Source organism: Haliotis asinina, chromosome 2 (genome assembly GCF_037392515.1).
Source record: "Haliotis asinina isolate JCU_RB_2024 chromosome 2, JCU_Hal_asi_v2, whole genome shotgun sequence".
NCBI lineage: Eukaryota > Metazoa > Mollusca > Gastropoda > Lepetellida > Haliotidae > Haliotis > Haliotis asinina.
In genome coordinates, this window is record NC_090281.1 from 26,961,773 (window position 1) to 26,989,707 (window position 27,935).

Here is a 27,935-nt window from a genome sequence, read left to right on the forward strand (position 1 = left end):
CAAGCAACATCACAGATATAACGGCCTTACCAAAGTATCCTTGAGAGGATCAAACTTGCACCTTTGACATTACACACAAACACTGAAGTCACCCCAGCTGATAGTTGGGATATCAATATTCTCAGAATATATACCCTGCCCAGGAATTCCTGGACACCAATTTGAGATCTTGGGACATACTTTGTCCTCAGGAAGACAGCTAACTGACCTTCACCACTGCCACTGGTGTAGGAGTCGCCCAGCGTGGACAGGAAGTCGTGAACTGTATCCTGCTCCTCCTGGCCTGTGGCAGCTCGACTCATGTATGACCCAATGCCCGACACCAGGCGTGTAAATGCATCGTCTGACATGACACCTGGGGCCTGGGCAGGGGCAGGGGCAGGGGCAGGGGCAGGGGCAGGGGCAGGGGCAGGTTGACCTTGAGTTGTGGGCTGACTAGCTGACTGCTGCTGCTGACTCTGTGGATTCTGAAAGAGGGAATGGAGGGGTCACAAATGGAGAAACCTTTCCATTTCGAGTCAATGACACAGACTGAATTTGTATCTTTAGCAGAGCAGACCTAGAATGGGGCGTCAACATCATCAACAGTGTTGTGAATCGAAACCATGTTATCTAAAATTTTCTACCACTTGGTCATAATATGTTTATTAACAAAACTGATATAATACTAAACCAATAAATCCCTTTGTGAGGGTCCATTTTCACACAAAACTATCCAAACACCATGTTTTTCAATCTAACCACATACCTATCACAATCAGAAGCTAAATAACCATTTCTGTTAAAATTCTGTAAAACACAGATGGCAAATCTATGAAACACATTATCAGTTTGCAGTGTGCTGGTTATTGCTAACAACATGCATATCGATAATTGGAGCTCAGCAGTCAGTCATTGTAGTCAGTCAGTCAGGACAAATGTGGGCAGTAACAGTACACATTATACAAATGGAACAGGCACCAATTAATACTAAGAACAAGATGACTGAGGATACTTCCTGTTGAGACACACACAAGTATAAGAATGAAGATTTTATGAATATCATAACTGTCGGCTTCCTATCAGTGCTTTTTTATACTGGCTTCCAGCTTTCATTAATTCATTCCACTTGTTACTTTGTTATTGTTTACCTGTACTTATAAATATAGCCCCCAACCCCATTTTCATTCACCTGATGAAGGAGTAAGCATTAACTCCGAAACGTTGTGTTCCCATAATAAGAAGTTGATATCCATAAAATCTTCATTCTCATGTATTTCAATTCTAAATGCCCTTTACACACAAGTATGTTGGTAACATTACAGTTTTAGAGGTCAGGTAATGTATGTGTTGTCTATGTTTTCATTACAATAAAACCACAACAATAAGAGACGTACCTTCTAAAATTCATTTCATGTTTGATTTTTATGAATATCAATCAGTCTCCTTACTGCATCACTGATGCAGACAGGATCGACTGATTGACTAATTACTTGATAATGTGCTCCAGCACAAGAACTCATGGTACTTACTGCTGACTGCAGCATGTCTCGAAGCACCTGCATGATCGGTGGCACTGGTGCACTCCCTGGATTGTCACTAGGGTGCACTGGTGCACGGGGTCCCAGCATTGGACCAAAAGTTCCCTGCAGCAGGGAGGCAAAGGGATTGGCAGGTATGGGGCCAGGTTGGGAGAAGGTCGTGTGGGTAGTAGCTCGGCTTGAGGCAGCCCCATGGGCAGGGTGTGTTGAGGTGGGACCCCCAGGGGCGACTGAAGCTGGGGCTGACCGTGGGGGACCTGGAACAATCAGGAAACATCATTTCAGCAAAACATATGACATCAAGATTATACATATCCAGTATTAACATCACAATAATAACATCAGAGTTGTGAATACCAAGTCTAGACCAGACAATCCAGTGATTGATATTGTGAGAATCAATCAAACTGGGTGTCCTCACATGTTATCAGCCAAGGCAACAAGCCTGGGCACCTGACTGATCTAGTTTAATCTGCATCAAAAAAGACAATGAGCATAACCATTTCCCATTAGCTGCATTTCATGACAAGCATGGGTTACAGGAAACCAACTCTAGTCCTCATCTTCATGAGTCAAGCAGGAAGGATGATAACTTACCATGAGGAACATTTCCTAGAAGTCCATTCATTAAGTTGGACACCATATCAGATAATGCATTCTCTGGGCCCTGAAACAAAGAACATTTGAGTGACTAAGTATGTTTTTATGCCGCCTTTAGCAATATTCCAGCAATATCACCATGGGGAACACTAGAAATGGGTTCACACCCATGTGGGGAATCAAACACGGGTTTTCAGCACAACATGAATGCCTTAACCACTAGGCTACCCAAGGAATATTAGAAGAGACATATTGCTCTGAAAACTTCTCAGTGTTTGTCATGCTGAACTAAACGTATGTCATGACTGACTGCAATAGAAAAGTTACAGGGAAGACAAACCTGGAATTATAATGAGAACAACTATGAGATTCAAACACACAATCACAGAACTCTAGCAAATGGTGTCGTCCAATGTGACAAACCATCTTCTGCAATTCATTGGTTTTTATGGACCCTAATTATGTTTCAAAACTGTAGGTAGGTTTTTCAAATTTATGTTTTCAACACAAATAAATACCAGTGATACCCATCATAAGGTTTCTTTTCACCACTTTGAAAGAAAACATCAACATAATGCTTCTAAGAAAGTCAAAGGCAAACAATTTTGCCTCCATAACTTTTTTCAGGAGGGGCCAGCATATGTCAACATCATTTGTTTATTTGTTGTGAAACACCACATAGCAATGAAAACCAATGGTCAATACTGTCAGTACTGCGGCTTTCAAACTACACTGGACCCATCTCCAACAACCAAGAACTGGTTCTGTTTGTTGTTGATTAAAATGCCACACTGGCAACACTCCAGGTATATGGCTGAAGTGTGTAAATAATGTAAGTCTTGACCATGCAATTCAGTGATAAACAGCATGAGCATTGATCTACGCAACTGGGACACAATGACATGTGCCAACCAAGTCCGATAATCTGACCACCCAATCCTGTTTGTCGCCTCTTAAGACAAGTATTGGGTGCTGAAGAAGTCAATCCTAACCTGCTCTTCATGGTTTGACAAGTATCTGATGTTGAGGACTCCTTCTAACCTCGAATATCCACTAGGGCTGTCTACATTGAACACAGTTCTACACTTGCTGTAGCTCACCTGGCTTGTCTGTGTTGCCATGTTGCGGGTTCTCTGGGCCAGGAAATGGTGGGAGTTACAGGGAAGGTATGGGTCGACCGGCCTGGGGACACTGTCCAGCATCATGGGAGGGATGAGGCGTGGACCAGGCACGCCTGCAAGTAAAAATTATTTTAAGCTGACTATCCTTTCTCATTACTAAACACAAGCGCATGAGGTCAGATCCACACGTAAGGGATCATGAAACAAAGTGGTGTCTTCACCTGACAAATATGCATTTCTACCATCACAATTGCGAACCTAAAACCTGTTTCTATATAAATATGTATATGAATATTTGATTCGAAATATTGTTACAACTCTAGCAGGAAGTTTTACTGGGCAAAAAAAATGCTAACAAGAAGACACAGTCATCAATATCCCCCGCATTAATTCCAATTTCAGTCGAAGTTAAAATTGCTGCCATGGAAATGCCAAAAATATTTTATTCAGAATTCCAAAACTACCTAAAGGCACCAGTACACCACTAGATCAATCTATGTGTCATATTTGGGGAAGAAATATGGAATGGTTTTAGAGCTCTGCTCCAAAAAAGATAAATGTGCATGGATGCACGGACAAGGTGCATTTTAATACCCCTGCAAAACTCGTTGTGGTGGATAAAAAGTACCCCGGGAGGGCCTCTTCTGCAAAAGAATATAGAAAGATGTTCCTACCTGTTGTTGTTGTGGTTGATGCTGCAGCTGAAGCCTGTGCAGTTGATGATGTTCCTGCTGAAGTAGCTGAAGCAGATCCAGACGGTGAAGAAGTAGGCAACGTGGATGCATTTGAAGCTGCAGAACTAGCAGTTGTCGTTGCTGTGGATGACTGTGATGTTGATGATGCGGGAGCTGCTGGGTTGGGAGCCGTTGTTGTTGCAGACATAGCAGCGGGGTTGAGGACGCGAGTGATGTTGATGCCTCCAGGCATCTGTCCACCAAGACTGGACATAGGGACTGGCACTACATTAATCTGCACTGGTTGGCCTTGACGGTGACCTGGGGAGTGAGTGATTGTTTATATTACACAGGTGTATGGTAGTCAAAGGCTCTGAGGTTTACTTTATCACCAGACAATCCAGTGATCAACAGAATAAGCATACCTACACAATGATGTGTCAACCAAGTCAGGGAGACTGACTACCCGAACCTGGTAATTGCCTCTTACCACAAGCATGGCTTACTAAAGATCAATTCTAAGCTGGATCTTCACCATTAAGTTTTTTCTCCTCAAGGCATGTTACAGGTTACAGTACAGTGGAAGCTGTCTGAAAAGGCACTAGTTGGGACTGAAGAAATAATCCAGTTTAGACAATGTGCCAGATTATGGAGGTGATGATAGGTGTACAAGCCATGGGTGGGATTGAGATTATGTGCTGGTGTTGACAACTTCCCGGATTGGACAGATGTCGGTTTTGGCAGCTTCCACTGTATACATAAAATACTTCACAGTAACAGGTTACCCACCATGTTGATGCAGCACAGATGAGATGATGTTCTGCATCATATCTGGAGGTAGCCCAGGAATGTTCATCCCAGTCAGGCCAGGGATTGGAGGGGGTGGGGCAGAGGGCATGGCACCACCTGATGTTGTCGTGGATGTTGTTGTTGCACTACTAGAGGAGCTTGAGGAGTTTGAGGAGCTGGTAGAGGTGGTCCCTGTGGTCCCATTAGCTCTTTGTCTGTCTCCATTACTGCTGTTATCATTGCCAATGATCTGAGTCGAGATGCTGTTGACGGTGACAGAGTCAGGCCCCACCTCCACGTAAACGTATGGGTTGTTGGCTGTGGCGGACAGGAAGCCTGGGGGTAGGGGCCCAATGGACCCAGTTGACCCAGGGGGCACCTGCAGGAGACAATGCCATAATACAATCACTATAATACATATTTTTGGCTAGTTGCTAAATGGACGATACATGGCAGTAACCAGCAAAAACCTTGACAATAGACTAATATTATCACACTGCTTTTCACACCATCATACGAGGACACCAGAAATGGGCTTCACACACTGCTGTACCAGTGTAAGGAATTAAACCACCCTTGGTGCGACAAGTGAATGCTTTAGCCAGTTAGATACAACTGTGCACACTCCCGTCAAGAGAAATGACCAATGCACTACAACACTGGCTTCCAACAAGACACACTCAAACGGCTTAACAAGTTTTACCACATGATTCATGAGGTTGCCTTGTGTGGACCTATTTCTATTTGGAATTCTGGTTCTTTTAAAATTAGGACATTTATCTATATGCATCTTTTTGTATCATTAAGGCAGTTACATCCAAAAGTCTTCAATTTTAATAATCATTATTGTCACCTAATCCTGAAGACTACTCTACCAACATATGGTAAAAACGAAAAAACAACTTACATTGGGTTGTGATGTTGTTGTTGGTGATGTTGCTGTTGCAGATGTTGCTCCTGTTGGAGTTGTAGCACCGTTCTGTGGCACTGATGCCTCTGGTCGAGGCTGTGTTGTTGTCACTGTTCGTCTCACGAGGCGTGGAGAACCCACACTGAACTGGGCCTACATGGTGAAAGATAGGTCAATCAAGCCCATATAGAAGAATATGTATTACACCAAATGGACTAAAACTTTACTTATTTGTTTTGTTGTCTTATAACTCAGCACTCAGCAATAATCCAACTATATGCTGAGAGTTTATTGACATTCAAGTCTGGAACAGACATTCCAGTGATCAATAGCATAAGCATCAATCTACGCACTTGGGGTAAATTGATATGTGTCAGTCAAGCTGACCACCACTTACAACATGCCTGGTTACTGAGGAACAGTTCTAAGCCAGACCTTCATGTGTGGTGGTGCTCAGATGGGGAATACCTACCCTGACCGGAATACCCTGATGGGGAATACCTACCCTGACTGGAATACCCTGATGGGGAATACCTACCCTGACCGGAATACCCTGATGGGGAATACCTACCCTGACTGGAATACCCTGATGAGGAATACCTACCCTGACTGGAGAATACCTACCCTGACCGGAATACCCTGATGGGGAATACCTACCCTGACTGGAATACCCTGATGGGGAATACCTACCCTGACTGGAATACCCTGATGGGGAATACCTACCCTGACTGGAATACCCTGATGGGGAATACCTATCCTGACCGGAATACCCTGATGGGGAATACCTACCCTGACTGGAATACCCTGATGGGGAATACCTACCCTGACTGGAGAATACCTACCCTGACTGGAATACCCTGATGGGGAATACCTACCCTGACTGGAATACCCTGATGGGGAATACCTACCCTGACCGGAATATCCTGATGGGGAATACCTACCCTGACTGGAATACCCTGATGGGGAATACCTACCCTGACTGGAGAATACCTACCCTGACTGGAATACCCTGATGGGGAATACCTACCCTGACTGGAGAATACCTACCCTGACTGGAATACCCTGATGGGGAATACCTACCCTGACTGGAATACCCTGATGGGGAATACCTACCCTGTCCGGAATACCCTGATGGGGAATACCTTCCCTGACTGGAATACCCTGATGGGGAATACCTACCCTGACTGGAATACCCTGATGGGGAATACCTACCCTGACTGGAATACCCTGATGGGGAATACCTACCCTGACTGGAATACCCTGATGGGGAATACCTACCCTGACCGGAATACCCTGATGGGGAATACCTACCCTGACTGGAATACCCTGATGGGGAATACCTACCCTGACTGGAGAATACCTACCCTGACTGGAATACCCTGATGGGGAATACCTACCCTGACTGGAATACCCTGATGGGGAATACCTACCCTGACTGGAGAATACCTACCCTGACTGGAATACCCTGATGGGGAATACCTACCCTGACTGGAGAATACCTACCCTGACTGGAATACCCTGATGGGGAATACCTACCCTGACTGGAATACCCTGATGGGGAATACCTACCCTGTCCGGAATACCCTGATGGGGAATACCTTCCCTGACTGGAATACCCTGATGGGGAATACCTACCCTGACTGGAATACCCTGATGGGGAATACCTACCCTGACTGGAATACCCTGATGGGGAATACCTACCCTGACTGGAATACCCTGATGGGGAATACCTACCCTGACCGGAATACCCTGATGGGGAATACCTACCCTGACTGGAATACCCTGATGGGGAATACCTACCCTGACTGGAGAATACCTACCCTGACTGGAATACCCTGATGGGGAATACCTACCCTGACTGGAATACCCTGATGGGGAATACCTACCCTGACCGGAATATCCTGATGGGGAATACCTACCCTGACTGGAATACCCTGATGGGGAATACCTACCCTGACTGGAGAATACCTACCCTGACTGGAATACCCTGATGGGGAATACCTACCCTGACTGGAGAATACCTACCCTGACTGGAATACCCTGATGGGGAATACCTACCCTGACTGGAATACCCTGATGGGGAATACCTACCCTGACCGGAATACCCTGATGGGGAATACCTTCCCTGACTGGAATACCCTGATGGGGAATACCTACCCTGACTGGAATACCCTGATGGGGAATACCTACCCTGACTGGAATACCCTGATGGGGAATACCTACCCTGACTGGAATACCCTGATGGGGAATACCTACCCTGACCGGAATACCCTGATGGGGAATACCTACCCTGACTGGAGAATACCTACCCTGACTGGAATACCCTGATGGGGAATACCTACCCTGACTGGAATACCCTGATGGGGAATACCTACCCTGACCGGAATACCCTGATGGGGAATACCTTCCCTGACTGGAATACCCTGATGGGGAATACCTACCCTGACTGGAATACCCTGATGGGGAATACCTACCCTGACTGGAATACCCTGATGGGGAATACCTACCCTGACTGGAATACCCTGATGGGGAATACCTACCCTGACTGGAATACCCTGATGGGGAATTCCTGGCATCAGAGGTTGAGTGGGCGCTGTGTACATGCGTCGAGGAGGAGGTGTTGCCATGTCAACCATCAGGTCACTTAGGTTGTGATAGGTGTGGCTGATAGCATGAAGAGCTTCTGACACCAAGTTGTACATTCGCTGAGGCTCCTGTACTTGCTGAAACATACATGGTACAAGACAATTAAACACTGAGGCAGGGACCAGTTTATATATTTGGAACTTGCACTGGTGCAAACTTGCGTACATACCAACTTCAAGTTGATGCTTGTTATTATGTTGATGTTCAAAGAATAAACAGTTCAACTGGGAAGCTATATGTTGAGAAAATGGTTTGACTATTGACTACATGGACAGTGATTAAATGAATGCTACAATTCATGTCATGATGCTTTATGATGCAAGATAAAATGATCTCATCAGACTTAGAATAATTTTGTTATGATGATGTTCAAAATGATCAACACTAAAACTCAAGTATTATATATAATTTCATAATGAGCAACAGGAGCAATCTGTTTTGTTTGGTACAACAAGGTTTTAAAGACCAGCTGACCTTAGTGTTTAAGCAGTGTGCGAAATAGCAACTGGCCCCTGTCAGGTAAAAAAACAGTCAGACCAGTAAATCTCCATTGTCACTGGCCTGACTGGTTAGTGAATTTTCATGGGGTCATTTTGTAAATACGTCACTTGTTCTGACTTGTTAAGTTATAATACACTTTTATATCATGCAAGAGCATTGCCTGATAAAACTGTTCATCATGTCAGCAACGTAATGATGAAACCTGTGTCATGCCAACAACATATTTTTCTCACCCATTTTTCTAATCTTTTGCATTGTTTCTAAATTTTACATTCAAATTTCGGACTAATGAATTATTTTGTGGGCTTATAACTTTAGAGCATAGCTAGCCTGTATGGATAGCAAAAATTGGAAACTATTTTGCACACTGTCTAAGGTAAGCACTATTTTGCGCACTAAGGTAAGCACTATTTTGCGCACTGTCTAAGGTAAGCACTATTTTGCACACTGTCTAAGGTAAGCACTATTTTGCACACTGTCTAAGGTAAGCACTATTTTGCACACTGTCAAAGGTAAGCACTATTTTGCACACTGTCTAAGGTAAGCACTATTTTGCACACTGTCAAAGGTAAGCACTATTTTGCACACAGTCTAAGGTAAGCACTATTTTGCACACTGTCTAAGGTAAGCACTATTTTGCACACTGTCTAAGGTAAGCAACTCCACACTGAAGTTTCAGCATGATGTGTATGTGCATGCCTATAACATGCCCCATGATCTTCATGAAGATCAAGGATGTGATATATGTACATGCTCATCCATTAACAAGTATGGAAGCAAATATAGATCCCACAAAACAACAAAAGTACAGACAACAGCAGTCCATGACATCATAGCACCACCAGACATGACATCTATTCATATCCTTCACTTCTAATAAAATCGCTGACTACCATATTTGTTCAGGTTATGTGCAGTTCATTCTCATAACCATTTTACTAACTAATCAAACTTCTAATTAAGAGTAAGCGTAGCAGTGGCAACTAAAACTTGAAGCTAGCACCAATTAAAACTGAGATAAGGACGTCCTTTCCATCAAATAGACAGTTTTTACACCAACACTCCATACTGAATTTCTTGTCAACTTGATCAGGGGACTGGCCATCATATTGATATTACCTTAACTCAACACTGAAGCTGGTTTGTAAAATACATTCTGATTGGTATGTTATAAAAATCGGTAGAGTAGTCACTGAAATGGGAAAACGGTAATCAAAATGCAGGCAATATCACACTGCAAGAACCACATGAAAGGATCCATGGATTAGAGGGCTTGACAAATGGATTAGTAGGGCTACTGAAGTGCAAGCCATGAGACAAACATGAAGAAATATCACAACTTACATCATTCTGTAGTTCCATGTCTTCAGCCATAATGTCGCGCAGTCGAGCTACGTGGGGCTGGAGTCGGCCATGCAGCTCCATCACATCCCCCAGCAACTCCGACATCGATGTCAACCTGGGAGCTTCACTGAAAAGACAAATCTCTACAGTAATGTTTCTTTTTTCGTACACTCAGAAATATTCCAGCTACATGACGATGGCCTGTAATTCCAGTGAATAACATCAAGTGCATCTTTGTATGCAATTGGGATTTATCAAAGTTCATCATAAACATACAGGATGTGTGGCATTTTAGATGAACAGAGAATCATCTGAGTCTAAACTTACGTATCTCTCCTCTGCTGCCCACTGGCTTGATTAGATGAACTTTCAGCAGCAGGAGTTTCTCCCCTGGCTTCTGATTGGCTTTCAGCTGCTGGTGTATCTTCCCTGGCTTGTGATTGGCTGCTTGTTGCTGCATCATCTCTGACTTGTGATTGGCTGTTGGCTGCAGGTCTCTTTTCCTTTGCTTCAGATTGACCGTTTGCATCAACTGAAGCTCCACTGGGAGAAGATGTGTCCATATCAGATTCTTCGTTGGAATCACTGGCTGTTTGTGGTTGCTCACGATTTTGATTTTCATCTTGGCCTTCCATGTTCTCAGCTTGTTGTTCACTAGGGGGAGCCTGTAATCAATTTAAGGGTTTGTACAGTTGACGTGGATTTACCAAAACTAGGCAGTAATTGCCCAGTCAGTTGCTGCTGTCGCTAAACGTCAATTTGTTTTGGGAGTGAAATAAAAACAAATATTGGACTATATACCACCCTAAAAACCCTAAAGTCTTTTCTGTCAGACATTTTCAGCATTCTGCTGCAATGTTATAGAACTCTCTAAGCCCACATCTTAGATGCGATCCTACATTTACTGTCTTTCATCAATTGCAATGTGTACTGCCTTCAAGGGAAGAAATTAGTATCATGCCCATCACTAGTTCTTGTTATCAGTCACAAAATGCAGATCAATAATAGGAGCTGGGTAACGATCAATTGTTTATAAATATCCCAAGCCCTTTGATAATTGATCGATTGCCCAATAAATATAAACCAAAACTCGTCCTCTTCTTTAATCTGATTGGTTAAAAAAACATGAATGAATGGTATACAATTTACCCAAATTGCAATTATATCATCAACATGTACAAATATCATACAAATATCACACACAATTGCATTTGTGCATCATAAGCAGGAGAGACATCATTCAAATCATATTGTGGCGTAAATCTGAAATGATGTCAAAAATGAGCAGTTTCAGATGCTATCATGGGAACCACATGAAACAGCCAGCTGATGACACTTCACTACTTCACTATCCAGTCATGATGTCCAGGGGTTCAAATTTTTTTAAATGCAACCTGCCACTGGGCAAGTGACTTCAAGAAAGTAACTTGTCCTGACTACTTTTCCATTTGCCCTGATTTTTATGACACAATGTTTAATGTTAATGTTTACTATTTGTCGAAGAGTGATAAATTTTAAAGGACGATAGCTCTATAATTATTTTTATTGCGAAATGTAATAGCTACATAATGTGTGGATGTGAAATGTAATCCAAGTTTATTTGCAGTTTGAAACCATAAGTGGAAATTATCTAGCAGTCCACGTACAAGAAAGATACCATTATTTGATTGCCCGAAATGAAAATTCGCTTGTCCCAAGCGTCGGGTGATGGGATTTTTTAACCTCTGATGTCAATGAGGGCAGACAGTAAAACTCATGTGGGCCTTTTGCTTTACTGTTGTGGTCACAAGGTAAATAAGAATTCCTGAAGCACTGGAATATTTCATTTAAAACCTCTGGCTAACTTTGGTTCTAAATGAATTCCCCTGCTTAAAATACTCCCCAGAAAACACCAGAAAATTGTCTGACACATGATCTCCTAATTTGACCAAACATACAAGTGCCACCCACCACCACCATCATCATTATCATGACTAAGTTTCCACTCACCTCTAATTTGTTGACAGCTTCTCTAGCGATGTCAAGCATCTGTCTCGCCTGGGTCATCCTCAACTGGGCCCCATTAGCAAGGGCAGAGGCTGGTACTTGTCCAAGGTTAATGTGAACATCGAGGGAAGAGCCATCAGTCTGAAACCAACACATTTTGTGTAATATCAACTAAAGATGTGTCACAATGGAAGTGGAAGGAGAGTATAGAAAATGTTTTTAGTGCTCCAGAAAGGAACACTACCACCAAATTCAGTTGAAGCCATACTTGTTGGCATAGAAGCAGAAAAGCATTTTATTCTGAAATCCAAAAGTACAAACAGGTACCAGTACACCACCAGATCTATCTTTGTGCAAAGCTGGGTGATGAAATAGTGAAGAGTCTTTTTAAGTTTGGCTTTGGAAAAGAGCAGTACCACCAATTTCAAATGAAGTCAACCTTGTTGCCATGGAAACATGAAAAATATTTTTTTCAGAATTCAAAAGGCACCAGTACATCCCAAGACCTATCTATGTGCCAAGTTTGGTGAAGAGATGGTGAACGGTTTTAAAGTTCTGGTGCAGAAAAGATGAAAGTGCACGGATGGACTGAATACCCCCCTCCTCCCCAACCCCCCAAAAAAACGTGCTGCGGGGGATAATTAGCACTGTTCTTGAGTGAACCACTCACTGTTCCATGAGCATGGGAGCATGGTTTTTACGCCACTATTAGCAATATTCCAGCATTATCATGGCACCAGAGAGAGGGCCTCACACATCACTATTCCCAGACGCCTGGCAAACAATGATGCAAGAATCGTAGGGGTAGACAGTCAAAGGGTGCTTGGTACCTGCTCTTGATCTCCTCCAGACTCCCTTATTAGTTATATTCCAGGAGCAATTTTTTTTTCATTTTTTTTTTCAGGACCTGGGTAGTGAAAATTATTGTGGGTAACTTGGGTAATCCAAGTCCTACCACAAAGATCTTCATCGATAGTTAATTGTAAGTCACATAAACATCCAACTCACAGATGCTCTAGTTGACACACGAGCATTTCTCCAGTTGTCTCCCATCCCAGCAATGGCTTGTTGAACTATGTTCTGTAAAACAAACAAGGTGTTCAATACAGCATGTACTCTTCAAGAGATTTCCAATCTTCACTAAGTGAGTGATCAGTTGATTTGGGTTAATTGGTGAAAATGAGCACAAATCTAAACCCTATAACTACTGTACTAATCCCCAATTACAGGATTCTTGCATGCCCAAGGGAAGCAACTCTGCTCAACAAACTCCAGGAACATAAGACTACTGGTTCAACTACACCAGCAAATTATGAAAGATTTCTGACACAGCATATTCATGCAAAAGGCAAAGTAACTACTTGAACTATGTAAAAGCCGAAGTCAAATGCAGCAAGCTGATCTAAATCCATATGTATACTCATTATGAAATCAAATGTTTATAATAGACATTCAACTTCATCAACTAAGATTAGACAGAGTCTACAAGTTACTAACAAAAGCATTGCTGAAAACTGTTATACCTGAACCTGATTGGGGTCAAGGACCTCGGAGGGCAAGGTGAATGACCCCACAAGTACACTGGTCCCTCCTGGCCCTGTTCCCCCTGCAGTGGCCCCTGTTGTTGTGGAGCTTGACGTGCTTGTGGCGGTTGTTCGTGCTGAAGGGGGAGCTCGCTGGACCACATGGATCACCTTGCCATGAACGTCTGACAATTTGAAAAAATGTTGATTACTCCAAGTTGATTTGATTTCTATTCTTGTGACAGTATGGGCAAAGACACTGGTCTCATTCTGACACCATTACTAGTTATGCATTTCATTTGTGAAGATTCGGGTTTGAATTGGTCTTCAACAACCTATGCTTGTTGTATGAGGCGACTAATGGGTGACCAGGCTTGATGACTTTATTGGCACATATCATCGTATAAAACAAACAAAAGGGTGACTGTAAGGCAACAGGATGACTGAATGTTGTTTTACACTGACGGTAATAAAGATTCCAAATTAAGTACACTACGTAGGTCCTATTTTGATCCAGTATTTCCGAATATAAGGAAATATCAGTTCCACAATTTCTGTGATGATTGCTAAAATGATTTGTTAGATAGTACATTGAGGCAAATTCTCACCGTAGTCTTTGAGCATCTTGTCATCTTGCATAACTTTCCCATGGAAGATCAGCCTCTGAGTGTCTGCAGGAATGTTCTGAAGAGATGACGAGCACTGAATATTTGTACTTTTTGATGTATCCATGGTATATAACAGCAGCATCTGAATGCTGAAGTCCAGGTCGGACAATCATGTCCAATGTGCATGCAGGGATTTACCAGAGTCATGTATTTGAGGGTCTATGGGACTCATACCCATAATTTTCAGGGGTCCTGACTACAACATGGGGGTTCAAGACACTTAAAGAACAAATAAACTCAATTTTTTGGTACTGTTTTTACCACTGCATATGAAAGACATCTGGTTAGTCATAAACAGAAAAACATTTTTTAAAAAAACAAAAAAACTTGTAGTTAATTAATACCAAGTGCTTAAAAGTTGCTAAAAAGCCGTCTGCTTCTCTCTCGCTGGCAAACAAACACGGACAGGTTACGTAACTCTGTCACCAGAAACCCGAAGTGACGTCATAGAATGAACGATTTTCAGTTAGTTGTATAGAAAATGTGTAGGAAGCTCATCATTTCCCTGATTTCTTGACGTCACCAAAGACATGCCGAATTGTTGTCTTGCCGTCAATTGCTCCTTGCGGATGGGTGATGGTGTCACTATGCACAGATTTCCACCGGACAATGTAGTTTGTGCTTGAAAGTTAAATTGGTTGTTTGTGTGTGCGAAGCGAGCGTTGTGGAATGCCTGTGGTATACACTAAATTGGATGGTTTGCGCTTCCAAGATAAAAAATGGAGTTCAAGTTTCATCGAGTTTATAAAATAAAGACTGCTTACTTCACACTGCTGACAAAAAGGATTTGCATGAATATAACACTTTCTTACTTGGAAGCGAGGTTGTGATCGAAGTGACAATATTATCGTAAGTAATATTATATCGACCCTTGCCTCGCTTCCAAGAGTGAAATTGTTATGTTATAAGCAATGTTATGTTGTAATTCGTGTTAAGATCGAAATGAGCAGTTTTAATGACTGGGTTTCATTTATAACGACGTCAATGAGTGATTTATGCATTTGAAATCCCCTAGAGTATATGTGATCTTTAAACATTATTATTGATAATAGGCTATAACACTTTTGCAATTCAGTTGCTGTTATTGTATTGTGTGTCCCGATCGTTACATTCTTGCAGTAATTAAATGGCAAATAATATGATAAACAGGCTAGTAGCAAGTATTTGGACTTTTTCTGCCTCCTTGTGGACTTGCTAATCAGTTTTGTTTAGTTCATCATGTCCATTGTCAATTTTTATGCGTATAGGATGCAGGTATTCAGATTATGTAAATCCCTGTGCATGGTATTTTATATTAAATTCATTAATTCTATCTCTGAATAAATACATTTATCATTAAGTTGTCAATAATCAAGGCTTTCCATTTGTAACAATTTCTTGAGGTTATATGAAATTTTTCAGTGCAATATTTATTGTTTCTGGAATATACAGAAAGAAATGCACCATACAGAAAACTGGGATGATGAAAATCTCAACACTGAATCTAATTAAGAAATACAGTTCGTTCTACCACCATGTATAGTGTAATAAAGCACATTTTCGCCTTTAACGATAATAGTTCAGGGAAAAAGTGTGCTTTATTACACTATACATGGTGGTAGAGCGAACTGCATTTCTTTTCTAAGATGCCATATTCAATAACTTCTAAGAATAATTTCGATTAATCTATGGCAGAAAACAAACGACGGTCTCTGTGACCTAAATCAAGAATCCTCACACAGGGCTAACAGACGCGCTGTTCTTTTGACGTACCAGCCCCCTACGTTAAGACAAAGGTTACTAGAAAAACAAATGATGAACAGTTTGGTAATGGTTTATGTTCGGGTATCTTCTCTAGATCATTTTAATTACATCTGTGATTCTCTTAAACCATATAATTCAATATGACCGCCTCATTTCTACTACCAACGAAAGTTTAGATCAGTACATTCAGAGGAAGCTGACAAGTCAAGCGACATTCCACGATTGCATTGTGGGAATGTAAACACTGCCAACATTACCGTGTCTCTGTAAGATTTTGAGTCGAACTATGAGACATTTTATCCGTCAGAAAACATAAACGTAATGTTTTCGCAGTGTTGTTGACTTTGTGGTGCAACTGCAAACCAAGAAACGGGATGCGACGAAGCAGTTTACTGTGGAAGGCTGTATGAGGCAATGGTAACTGACATCCATCGTGACGTCTGTTACATTGTGACATAACGCAAAAAAGTTCGATTACGAGGAGGCAGATTGGAATGGCGCAGTGATGTCAACACATTATGACGTAAAGCAAAAAGTGCACATTATCGTCTGATAAAGTATTGTCGGCGCCTTTGATCTTTCGCCGAAGCTTCTTAGAAACTCCAATCTAAACTGAATAACTGTACTTACAATTGAATTTGCGATCCTTTCTTTGAATTCTCTTACTGTAATCTGAAATGCAAGCAGAATGAGGCATGATCGCATGTGAGCACACATGGCTACAGAAACAGTATCAAAGAGGCCAGTTCACATCACATGGGTCAAAAGGTAGGTTGAACCTGGTCTGCATGGTCCAGTCATGGTCTCATCATAAGCCTTCCCCTAAACCTAACCATAACCCTTAGGGTTAACTAACATGCTTTCAAAGATGGCGGAAGGAATCCGGTTTTCTGTAGTTTTACCTCACATTCATCCATAAATATCTTCAGGGTGTTATTGATTGCTACAGCTGGTTATCATTACATATTGTCATATCAATAATCGCTTCTATCCGATCGATAGATAATGATCATTTGTATTGACATTTCATTGTCAAATACCATCTTCAGCCAACTAACTTCCGGGTTGTTAATTGTTAACGCTTTCAAATTACAGACACTTGCAGTGTCATTGGATCATCAAGAAAAACAGTGTTGTGTTGTTGAAGGGTGAACAAAGACATTTTCTTAAAGGTCACATGCAACGTAAAACACAACGTTGCAGATTCTGGTACCTATCGGTATGCACTTACTGAAACAAATCATAAAAAATGCCAATTCAACCTATAAAGTTGAAAAAAAACGTGATGAAAAAACCCCCCGCAAAATCGGAGTTCAAATGTTTCACTAAATTCCCCCAGCAATGGGGGGAAAACTGGTTTCAACAACTGTGCTGCGCTGCGTCCATAACGCATGCGCAGTGAATAGGTTCACGAAGCTTGAAACAGTATGCATGCCCAGTGTCTGAGGTCGTGAGCAGTAGTCTAATCTTGGTTATGTACACAAACAAGTAAATAATCTACTCGTTACGTAAAACAACTTGTTGATTGTAGTAAGCAGTCTCTGTCACAGAGAAAGCTCAGTGTCTGGTTTATTCACATCTATATGTCTGTCTGCCTGTCTGTTAAAGACAACATGCAATACACAGCTTCAATCATTGACCAAGTGCAATTTGAACTTAACACCTATCAGACTATACGACATAAAGAAAATAAGTTGATTTATGACTCGTGCACCCGAGTCCCGTGTCTGCCACATTATGTAATTGGGCACATGTGATACACATGACATGTTTTTATGTCTGTGGGTTGCAAACAAACTACATTCATTTTTTTCAGATGACTGGATCAGACGGAAACTGTTGCAAACTCTTGTCAGTTTCAAGTCCTGCTTTGTACTTGGACGAATGACAGATTCCAGTCACGCAGTAGTTTACCATCTCTACTGACATGATTTTTTATTGGATCGAGCGCAAATTCAGAGGACATGTATTTTCCAAACCCAACATCTCTATATACATTCTTCATGGATAACAACTTCTTTTAGTGTATATGATTTTGTTTGACAACAGTATATGAATCCATACTGAAACGATGCATCAAGTACACAAAAAGAAGTTGTTGTCCATAAGGAATCTTACTTTCTTGTGACTGGCTATACTTCTAAAATGCCTATCAAACAGATCATCTTTCTGTACACACAATGAACCCTCAGCATATCAGCAAATGAAACAGCCAGTTGGAAGCCGTCATTACACTTGAGTGCATATCCACCCGCTATGACTGGGTTTGGTCTTCTGAGGACTTCGTTTCAGGGGAAGTAAGCCCAAGTACAAAATATTGCACTTTTGATTCGCGATTGTACGCTTATAATTTTGTATATTTGTTTTTTTAAAAGCAGCAATGTATATCATATGTCATGAATAAGTGATAAATGTGTTTAAATCATGTTTGATTTTTTGGTTGCATGTGACCTTTAATGTTGAAATAGAAAAATCTATTCTGTGAAATACTGTAATTAAGTATTGTATCAGCATGTTCTACAGGATTCATGACACCGAAACAACTCAATATTTCAGCTGCCATAGTCACCTTAGTCACCAGGTTTGATCTAAGTAAAGGCTAGTGACAGGCAGATATATGATGTCATGGTACCTTACTAAGCAATGTTTCAGCTATTAATGTCACACTTGGCTCTATTCCAGCATTGTGACAGCCGAAAGTAAACAATAGGGTCTTGATTAAACAATCCAGTGATTCAAAATTTCCATCAGGAATCAACATTATCAAGATCTCAAGATGCACAGCCAATGAATTGTCCAGGTCTGACCATTCCATCCATAAATCATATCTTAGGACCAGTTTCATATGTGACATTATACAATAACACATTAATCATAACATTTACCCAATGGAACTGTCCTCGCATCAGACAAATCATACCCAAGTAAACAGCTGATTCAAATGAGATTAGAAATTTATATAAACCTGTAGAGGTTATGAATTCTTTGAAGAATGTCCTCCTTGGGGTACATATATAGCATTAAAATGTCCATTTAAAAATGCCTACGACAGTTGTAACAATATTGAATAAATATTTTACAAAACAAAAAACTCGTTTTTGTCTTGTGAGACCACCCCTACAGGGCCCCCACCCGGGCCCCTTAACAGCCAAGAGCAGGTAACTCTCGCCGTGTACCTCATACCTCACTTTTCATGCTGAGATTGTCAGACAGAATGTGGGGAGGCGGGTGGCCGTACCCCAAGGAGGACATTCTTCAAAGAATTCATAACCTCTACAGGTTTGTATAATTCTTTTTCAGAAGAAGTCCTCCTTGGGGTACATATATAGCATAAGACAGACTCCCAACGAACGTGAGTCGGGAAGCGGCATTCTGTCTGCTGATGTGTACCCTACACACACTCTCATACACTGCCGAAGCTGCGAGAGATAGAGAAATACACTTACCCAATCACAAAGCCGCTGATGTCAATCAGGCGGGGGCGTGGCAACATAGGGCCGAAAGAGCCAATCGACAATAACCCAGCAAAGGTGATGGACATATGACCACACCTCATGCCATTCACTGTAAATATTCCCCCAAACCAGCGAAGTAGTGCCGGGAATAACAGTGCAAGGGTAAATATGAGCGTATGTCGACGCTAATAGTGAAAAACCGTCTATAGGTAGTTTCTCTTTGTGTTTTTTTTTTTTTTAATATATATAAAAACACCACCACCAGGGGATATCCGTCACCAATATAACAAGAAATGTTTCATGAAAACCCACCACCAGGAACATTTCATGATAAACAAAGTCGAGATCTCAGACGCTCATTCAGCTAGGGGAATCACGACTCTGCCCACTGGTGAGAACTGTATGGCCAAACCGAGCACGTTCCCGTGAATGTTTGTCCAGTTGGTAGTGACGGATAAACGTGCTCGGTCGGCTCCAAATAGCCGCAGAGCAGATCTCCTCAATGGGCAGAGCCGCGGCATAAGCCTGTGACGTAGCCACTGCCCTAACAGAATGAGCCTTTAACCCATTAGGGATAGGTAACCCTTTATGAGTATATGCCATACAAATGGCAGAGACAAGCCACCTAGATATGGTTTGCTTGTTCGCCGGCAGACCAGCTCTTCCCCCGCCATAACAACAAAACAACTGGTTATCTTTTCGGATATCAGCAGTTCGTTTGATATAAGCCCTAAGGGTCTTACGGACATCTAAGACGTGAGCACGTCGAAGAGAGGTACCGGGCGAGGGAGGCTGCATGAGCTTAGGGAGCTCGATAGGCGCTGTAACATGAAAAGCGCCTGCAATCTTAGGACGGTAAGAATCCGGCAGTCTAATACTGACCCTGTCTTTGTGAAAGACGGTCAAAGCAGGATCCGCTGACATTGCATGAATGTCACCTACCCGCCTGCCAGACGTTACCGCCACAAGAAAGGCAGCCCTCCACGTTAACAGCTGGAGAGAAAGAGACCATAGCTCGTGAAAAAGAGGACCGGACAACCAGTCAAGAACGACTGACAAGTCCCACGGGGGACTAATCCGCCGGACAGTCGGACGGATCCTATCCACACCCGCTAAAAAACGCTGAACAAGAGGGTGCTGCCCCAAGAGAGCACCGTCAACAGGAATATGGAATGCCGAAATGGCCGTGGAATAGCCCCGGATAGTAGAGGCGGCTAGTAACCGGGACTGCAAAAATTCCAGTACTTCAACTAGAGTTGAAGAAAAGGGATCAAGAATCCCCCTGTTGACACACCAGCGCGCATAACAGGCCCATCTATCCTCATATTGAACGTTTGTAGAATCCCTCCGCGAAGCCAGAATTGTGTCTGCAACTGGTGCAGAAATTCCGCTCGCTTGGAGGCGATTCCTGACAGTGGCCAGGCCACCCACTGAATCCTGGGATTCGGATGCGGCGCTCCGTTCTGGGATAGTAAGTCCGGTCGAAAGGGTAAAAGGACAGGAGGCAATGCCAGAAACCTCATCATTACCGGAAACCAGCTTTGAGATGACCAAAGAGGAGCAAGAAGCACTAACAGTCGAGCTGGTTGGGTGGCAAGCTGCGAGAGGACCCTGGGAATCAGCGGCAGAGGTGGGAACGCCCACAATACCCTGTCCGTCCAATCGAGCTGGAAAGCGTCCTGAGCGATGGCTCTCGGATCCGGTATCCGAGAACAAAACACCGGAATCTGGTTCGTCCCCCCAGAGGCAAACAGATCCACCTGGAACGATCCGAACAACCGGGAGATAATCCCGAATACCTCCCGATGCAACATCCACTCGTGAGGAGCTAGGACACGTCGAGAGAGCGCGTCTGCTCGAACATTGTCCACCCCGGGGAGATACACGGGACACACCCGAACATTGAACCGGTCGCACCACTGTAGAAAGTGCCACGCCTCCTCTAGGAGGGACGGAGAAACCGTACCGCCCTGTTTCAGGATATAGGTCATTGCCGTCTGGTTGTCCATCTCTAGACATACCACACAGCCTCGAACCGTGTCCCGAAAGTGTTGGAACACTAGCCGGACAGCTCTCAATTCGAGCACATTGATGTGCAGGCACGTTTCGTGCCGTAACCATAGGCCCGAAACTGAATGGGCGCCCAGCACGCCACCCCACCCTGTGAGGGAAGCGTCCGTCTGAATTGAAAGGGTTGGTGAGGGAGCGTCCAGGGGTAACCCCCTGGATAGATTCCCTACCACTGTCCACCACCGTAAATGAGGAAGGAGCCACTCCGGAGTGAGGAGAATCATCTCGTAACTCCTGCCGTGGGACCACATTCGCGCCAAGGCGTACTGAATGGGTCGCATCCTCAACTGCGCCCTCCAAACAACGTCCACCGTCGCTGCCATGTTGCCTAGCAACTGGAGCCAAACCCGAGCCGAAGCCGAGGGGGACTCGAGGAATTGCATAACAACTCTCTGAACTTTGGAGATCCGATCCGGTGACAGGGAGACTATGCCTCTCGCTGTGTCGAACCGTGCGCCTAAGAAGATCAGATAATGTGTAGGAACTAGGTCTGACTTCTTGAGATTGATAATCCAGCCCAACCTGGTGAGAATACACATTATGGCGAATGTTGCGTCTCGACTCAAGTGAGCGGCAAGTGCTCGTATAAGCCAATCGTCCAGGTACGGGTGACAACACTTGCCCTGTGACCTGGCCACTTGCGCTGGGATTAACATAAGCTTGGTGAATACCCTCGGAGCCGTAGCGATGCCGAAGGGAAGCACCCGAAACTGATAGCATACCCCGTCGAAGGAGAACCGCAGGTACTTCCTGAACTCGGGATGCATTGGAACATGCAGGTACGCATCCTTGAGGTCGATGGACGTAAGCCAGTCGCCTCTTTCTACAGATGAGATCACTGACCGTAGTGTCTCCATCTTGAATGACGGTACCTGCAGCAGTGTTCAGCCGTTTGAGATTGAGAATCGGTCTGAACCCTCCGTCCTTTTTGGTGACCAGGAAATAAGTGGAGTAAAATCCCTCTTGTTCCTGGCCCCCTGGAACCACCTCGATGGCCGCCTTGTCCAGTAAAGACTGAACCTCGGCGCGGAGAACCTCGGCTTTCTCCGGAACTACCGGCACAGGAGTGCGCCGAATTCCGGAAAAGGGAGGTGGGTCTCTCTTCCAAAGTGGTAAGTGGCCGTCCCTGAGTGTGGATAGGACCCAGGGGTTGGAGGTTACCTTTTCCCAATCCGACAGGAAGTGGGAAAGGCGGCCACCCACAGGAAGGTTTGGCAGAAGGCAATGAATGCCTGACGTCGGCAGTGCTCCGACTGCTTGATTCGGGTTCACTTGCAAGGGCTCCGGAGGATGACTTACTGGGAAGCCGGGGCCGACTTCCCTTTCCTCGGAAAAGGATGCTGGGGCGCCGCAGCCTTGCCCTTGCCCCTACCCTTACCCTTCCGCGCCTGCAAGGGCTGTGCCCACTTAGCAGAGTCCTTGGCCGGAGCCGAAGGATAAGCGTAGGAAAGCACCGGGGGACGCGCACGAGAAGTGTGAGGCTGTTCTAACAAGGGTTTAGACTCCTTGAATGTAGACACAGCCTCCGCGGCCTCCCGGACTACTGATGCCGCTCCCGGGAAGAGAGTAGATCCCATCCGGAATGGCAGTGAAAGTAGCGCTTGTTGAGTGGCCGGCGAATACCGTGCCACGGACAGCCACAGTCTACGGAGGCCCATAACTGCAGACATCATCTGACACGCCGAGGACCTGATCGAGTCCCGCGCCAGATGTGACTGCACCTCCGTAAGCAGTTCAGCGAGCGGAGGGGAAACACACTCCTCCTCAACACCGCCGCCGTCAACAAGCCGACGCTGCAATACCGAAGTATATGCGGCGTGTATTGTGACTTTAAGGCATTGAGCTGCATTTTGGTACTGCTCCTCAAACGACCTATAAGCCGATTTGAGGGCAGTAACGTTAGAGGTGAACGGAGGCAGGTGGCGTCCTTGCTTAGCCGAAGCTAAGGAGCTGCCAGAGGAACCTCCCAGGGCGACCGATGCATAGATACAGTCGTCGACCACTGGAGGGTTATACAAGTCAAGATCACCCATAAGGTAACGTCGGTCTAGCTCTGGCAAATCGAAGCGTGACCGCGCTCCCATTAAAAGAGGGTTAATCACTTCTGACAATATAGAAGGGAGGATGCGCAACCGAGAATCCACCACCTTGGCTGGGGCAAAAGCCTCACCCGGCAGTCGGAATTCCTCGGGGTCAGGTGTCGCCGAAGCAACCACGACCTGCGGCAGGACAGAAGCAATACGCTCCCGTACCTGCCTCAGCGAGGCGCCGAGCGAAAACGAAAACTCACTCGGCCCACCCCGGTCCTCCCCCTCCTCCATTATCTCCTCGGCGCGATCTCCCATGAGTGACACCTCAGATCTGTCATCTAAGGATAGCTCCGGGGGATCGGTCGAGGGAACATCCGAAAGAGAGAGAGGCCCGAGCAGAGCCGAGCGGCCTGACGCCATAGACCCGACGCCCGAGACTGAGTCTGGGTGGCGGATCGCCGGCAACGCTCCCAACATAGGCATGGTCCCATGACCAACACTGGCAACCTCGGAGTGGCTGGCAACCGACTCTAAAGTCGGTTCCTGCGCACCCCTAATGGAAGTCCCCACACCGGCGCCAGAGGCGTGGCTGGGGAGTCCCATGGAAGCCGAAGCCGGATACACACCCGACTCCGGACGAACGCCGATCTCCTGACGGAGACCGGACATCGCATCCGAAATCAGGGTATGCACCGACGCCATTTGCTGCTGTAACAAAGACGAAAGTAAATCAAATGTTAACGGTTGCGAGGGTTCAGTGGGAGGTGCTGCGGAGGTAGAAGCCACCGCTGGAGGTGGAACCGAAGTACCCTTCGCTGGTTTTGCCGTATCCCCCCCGAGACTGAAGCCGAAGACGCCTTCTTAATATCTTTTTTGGCTTTTTTTGAAGGCGGCTCCTGAGCCCAAATATCCCCCCCCCCGCCTGGATCAAAGATCTATAAAAGATCAAGTCTGCATGACGGGATTTTTGAGCCCTGGGGGAAAAGTCCTGACATACGGCGCATCCTTGCTCGTCGTGAGCTTCCTCCGCCAACCAACGCAGGCACAGAATATGCTTATCCCTCGGGGGGAGTTTTGCGTTACAAGTAGCACACCCCTTGAACTGGAAAAAACCGAACCGTGCTATGATTAATAGCAAGGCCCGTTAATCCAACAAACACATGAGTATTTAACAGAAACAATAATACGCACTGGCGATATTTAACCGTTAAATAATAAGAAAGCTATTTATGAAAACATACAATAGCATATAAGGATTTCTTTACCATGGAAAAGAAAGGTAAAAAACCATACAAATATCCGGTTTGTATTTAAAACCACCTAAAAGAATAGGCAGAAGAAATAACCACCAGGTACGTGCCGCCCGCCATCTTGTCAGCCACATGGCTGAAGACCACGGTAGCCACGGAAAGTTACAACATTTCATGAATGAAAAAGAGTGAAATATGCATTCCTAATACCGCCCGTGCGTTAAAAAGGAACCATACATACGGTTTTCGTAGCTTTCTCACTCATTTCTCTTCAATTCGTAGGTTCTCTAAGTATGAGAGCTTGCTGATGGACGACTGTCCTCAATGACGACAGCATGAAAAGTGAGGTATGAGGTACATGGCGAGAGTTACCTGCTCTTGGCTGTTAAGGGGCCCGGGTGGGGGCCCTGTAGGGGTGGTCTCACAAGACAAAAACGAGTTTTTTGTTTTGTAAAATATTTATTCAATATTGTTACAACTGTCATAGGCATTTTTAAATGGACATTTTAATGCTATATATGTACCCCAAGGAGGACTTCTTCTGAAAAAGAACTTCTGTGTTGAGCAAAAAAAGTCAGTTTACAATTGGCCCCAACTTACAGTTTCTGGCAGACTGTAATTCCTATTCTGCCCATCCAGGGTTTTCACAGTAACATCCATCATCTTGGTATCTGAGTTGCCTGAAAATCAGGAAGAAAAATAACTAATCAATGATCTCATAATCAACCATGTGTGTTTTATTGCATGCATCAGTTAGCTCACAGGCAAACTGTAGCGCAAATGGGGTTGTGAAGCATGGAGAGTATGACAAGTCTTCTTATATGTGAGCAAAGCGAGCAAAGGTTGGCAACGTACTTTCCTCGCTTCGGATCGAAAAATATTTTTCATGTCAAAATAAAATATCACCACCAAAAGTACACTTCCATTTCCTCACTTGGCTGTACTCTCACATTTCTTACCCCATGTTTACTAATTACTCACGTGAAATATGTTTTATTCAACATTTTAAGAGTCGCTCGTGGTATTCAGATCCTTTTTCGCCTCCATTACCCCTACCAGCTTCCGGTTGAATGGAGTGACGAAACAAGAATAAGCAGAAATAGAAAGACTTACCATATTGTCTAATTTTATCATGAACCTGTTGAGGTTTATTTGTCTTATCTGTCGTCACTATTGGTAGAATATTCGTAACATTTATTCTACATAACTGCAAGTATTCCATGTAAAATAATACCCTCCTGTTCCTTCACTCTGTTGAATTGGAAGCTGGAAGGGGGAAAGGAGGCGAAGAACAGTCTGATTCACCACGAGTTGCGCTTAAAATGTTGAATAAAACATATTTCATGTGAGTAATTGCTCAAAATGGGGTTGGTAATGTGAAAGCACAACTCAGTGAGGAAATGGGTGTATACTTTTGATGGTGGTGATATTTTATTTTCACATGAAAAATATTTTTCGAACTGAAGCTTCGCTCGCATGTGAGAGGACTGGTCATATTCTCTATGATGCGCAACCCATTTGTGCTACAGTTTGCCTGTGGTTAGCTTTATGCAGGGCATACATCAGTGCTGATTATCACTCACAAACGGCAGATAGATAAATGAAGCTCTGTAGTCAGTCAGTAATTGATTGTAATCGCAAACCTCACCACATAGCTCAAGACGACTCCTTAGAGTTTCATAAATAGAGGTTGGTGAATCAGACGTGGACAAACTGTATGGACGAACAAATTCTTTATTCAGGTGATGCGACATTTGGATATCTGTATTTGTATATGAATTTCATATAGTTGTGTTGATAATTGTGTCACTGATGTGTGAATAGGAAGGTTAAGGGAATGAATGAAATCTGTGTTCTTGCCACAGAAATGTCTAATAGTCATTACAAAACTGCCAGAAAGTTTGATTTTGATCTAAAGTACCGTGGTAGAATATAGTTTGCTGGCAGAAATAATTATTTCAATCTGAAAATACAGCTCAAATCTGTTGTGGCTAATAATCTTTACCTAATGTGACGAACTGTGCTTTCTGATGAAACATCTTTTCATCACTGTATCGGGATAGGAAATAAGCAAGAAAGTCAAATAGCCTGAAGTGATAACATTTAGCAGTAAATAAGAAAAATATTTAACATCATGCCTTTAACCTAATACAATGGTTCCATGCAAGTGCTGCTTTTGATGGCTGATTTACTATACGGCTTATACAGGAAACATGTTGACTGCCACCATTTGTGTACTTATATTATCAATGGTATCCTGGCAGTAACAAAGAATGCCAGGAGACATTTGTTTCTTGTGCCTATTTCATCAACAAAAACCTGTTTTAAAATACCTCTGATGTACCTGTGAGATAAATTGCAAAGGCAAATTCAGTCAGAATTGAAACTACGAGGACACTAGTGATAGGCAGTCAATGTGTTAAAGGGACAATAGGGAAGGAATACCTTCTCCACATATTTGGTTCTGCTCACACTATTCCGCACGATTACAGTGCTCTAGTCACTATACTGCTGGTGTAAGTATATTGTGTTTGTGTACCTTTCTCTTTTTCATAAACAGAAACAGATTTTCTGAAATAAGAACAGAAGTATCTAATCCAAACCTTTTGGTGAACTTTTAATGTATATTTGCATAAATACAGTTGAACCACATTTAATCGGACTCCGCATATCCAGAAACAATGCCTTCAGGACAATTTTCATTTGAAACTAAACTCAAGTTTAGTAATTGTACTTGCTTAACAGGACCCCGCGCTTCCGGACCCGGGTGGTGAATTATAAAAACCATTCCCATAGATTTCCAATGAAAAATTATCCTGTTATTTGGATGAAAAGATCCGTGCACAAGTGTAAGTGTATGAGTCACGTTAAAAATGTTTACTGCACGACCAACTGTATTCTTTCTGAATCTATCAGAAAGCATTTAATGTGCACTGATTAATAAACCATCAAAACACTAGGGTCGCGTGCCACTAAGATTGCCCATTAGGATTTGGCGGGTGTGAGAACATCTCATCAGAAACGAAGACAAATGTTACACAGGATTATGGCTAACTACACTGTAATTGCACTATATACAACACTTATATACTGCCCCCTACTATC

At 43.6% G+C, this 27,935-nt stretch overlaps 1 protein-coding gene across 3 annotated transcripts in view; it reads right to left on the reverse strand.

Moving 5' to 3' along the window:
• LOC137273496 (large proline-rich protein BAG6-like) overlaps window positions 1–27,935 on the reverse strand; it is a 41,178-nt gene that overhangs the window by 11,885 nt on the left and 1,358 nt on the right. For all 3 annotated transcript variants that reach the window (XM_067806212.1, XM_067806210.1, XM_067806211.1), the window contains exons 2-17: window positions 25,431–25,510; window positions 16,656–16,697; window positions 14,223–14,298; window positions 13,615–13,799; window positions 13,100–13,171; window positions 12,095–12,232; window positions 10,433–10,770; window positions 10,106–10,232; window positions 8,155–8,337; window positions 5,612–5,767; window positions 4,705–5,083; window positions 3,916–4,236; window positions 3,221–3,354; window positions 2,118–2,187; window positions 1,512–1,777; window positions 209–467 (exon numbers count right to left, since the gene is read on the reverse strand). In XM_067806212.1, coding sequence (XP_067662313.1) covers window positions 209–467; window positions 1,512–1,777; window positions 2,118–2,187; window positions 3,221–3,354; window positions 3,916–4,236; window positions 4,705–5,083; window positions 5,612–5,767; window positions 8,155–8,337; window positions 10,106–10,232; window positions 10,433–10,770; window positions 12,095–12,232; window positions 13,100–13,171; window positions 13,615–13,799; window positions 14,223–14,298; window positions 16,656–16,697; window positions 25,431–25,493 — 2,809 coding nt within the window. In that variant the 5' untranslated portion in view covers window positions 25,494–25,510. The remainder of the gene's footprint in view (window positions 1–208; window positions 468–1,511; window positions 1,778–2,117; window positions 2,188–3,220; window positions 3,355–3,915; window positions 4,237–4,704; window positions 5,084–5,611; window positions 5,768–8,154; window positions 8,338–10,105; window positions 10,233–10,432; window positions 10,771–12,094; window positions 12,233–13,099; window positions 13,172–13,614; window positions 13,800–14,222; window positions 14,299–16,655; window positions 16,698–25,430; window positions 25,511–27,935) is intronic.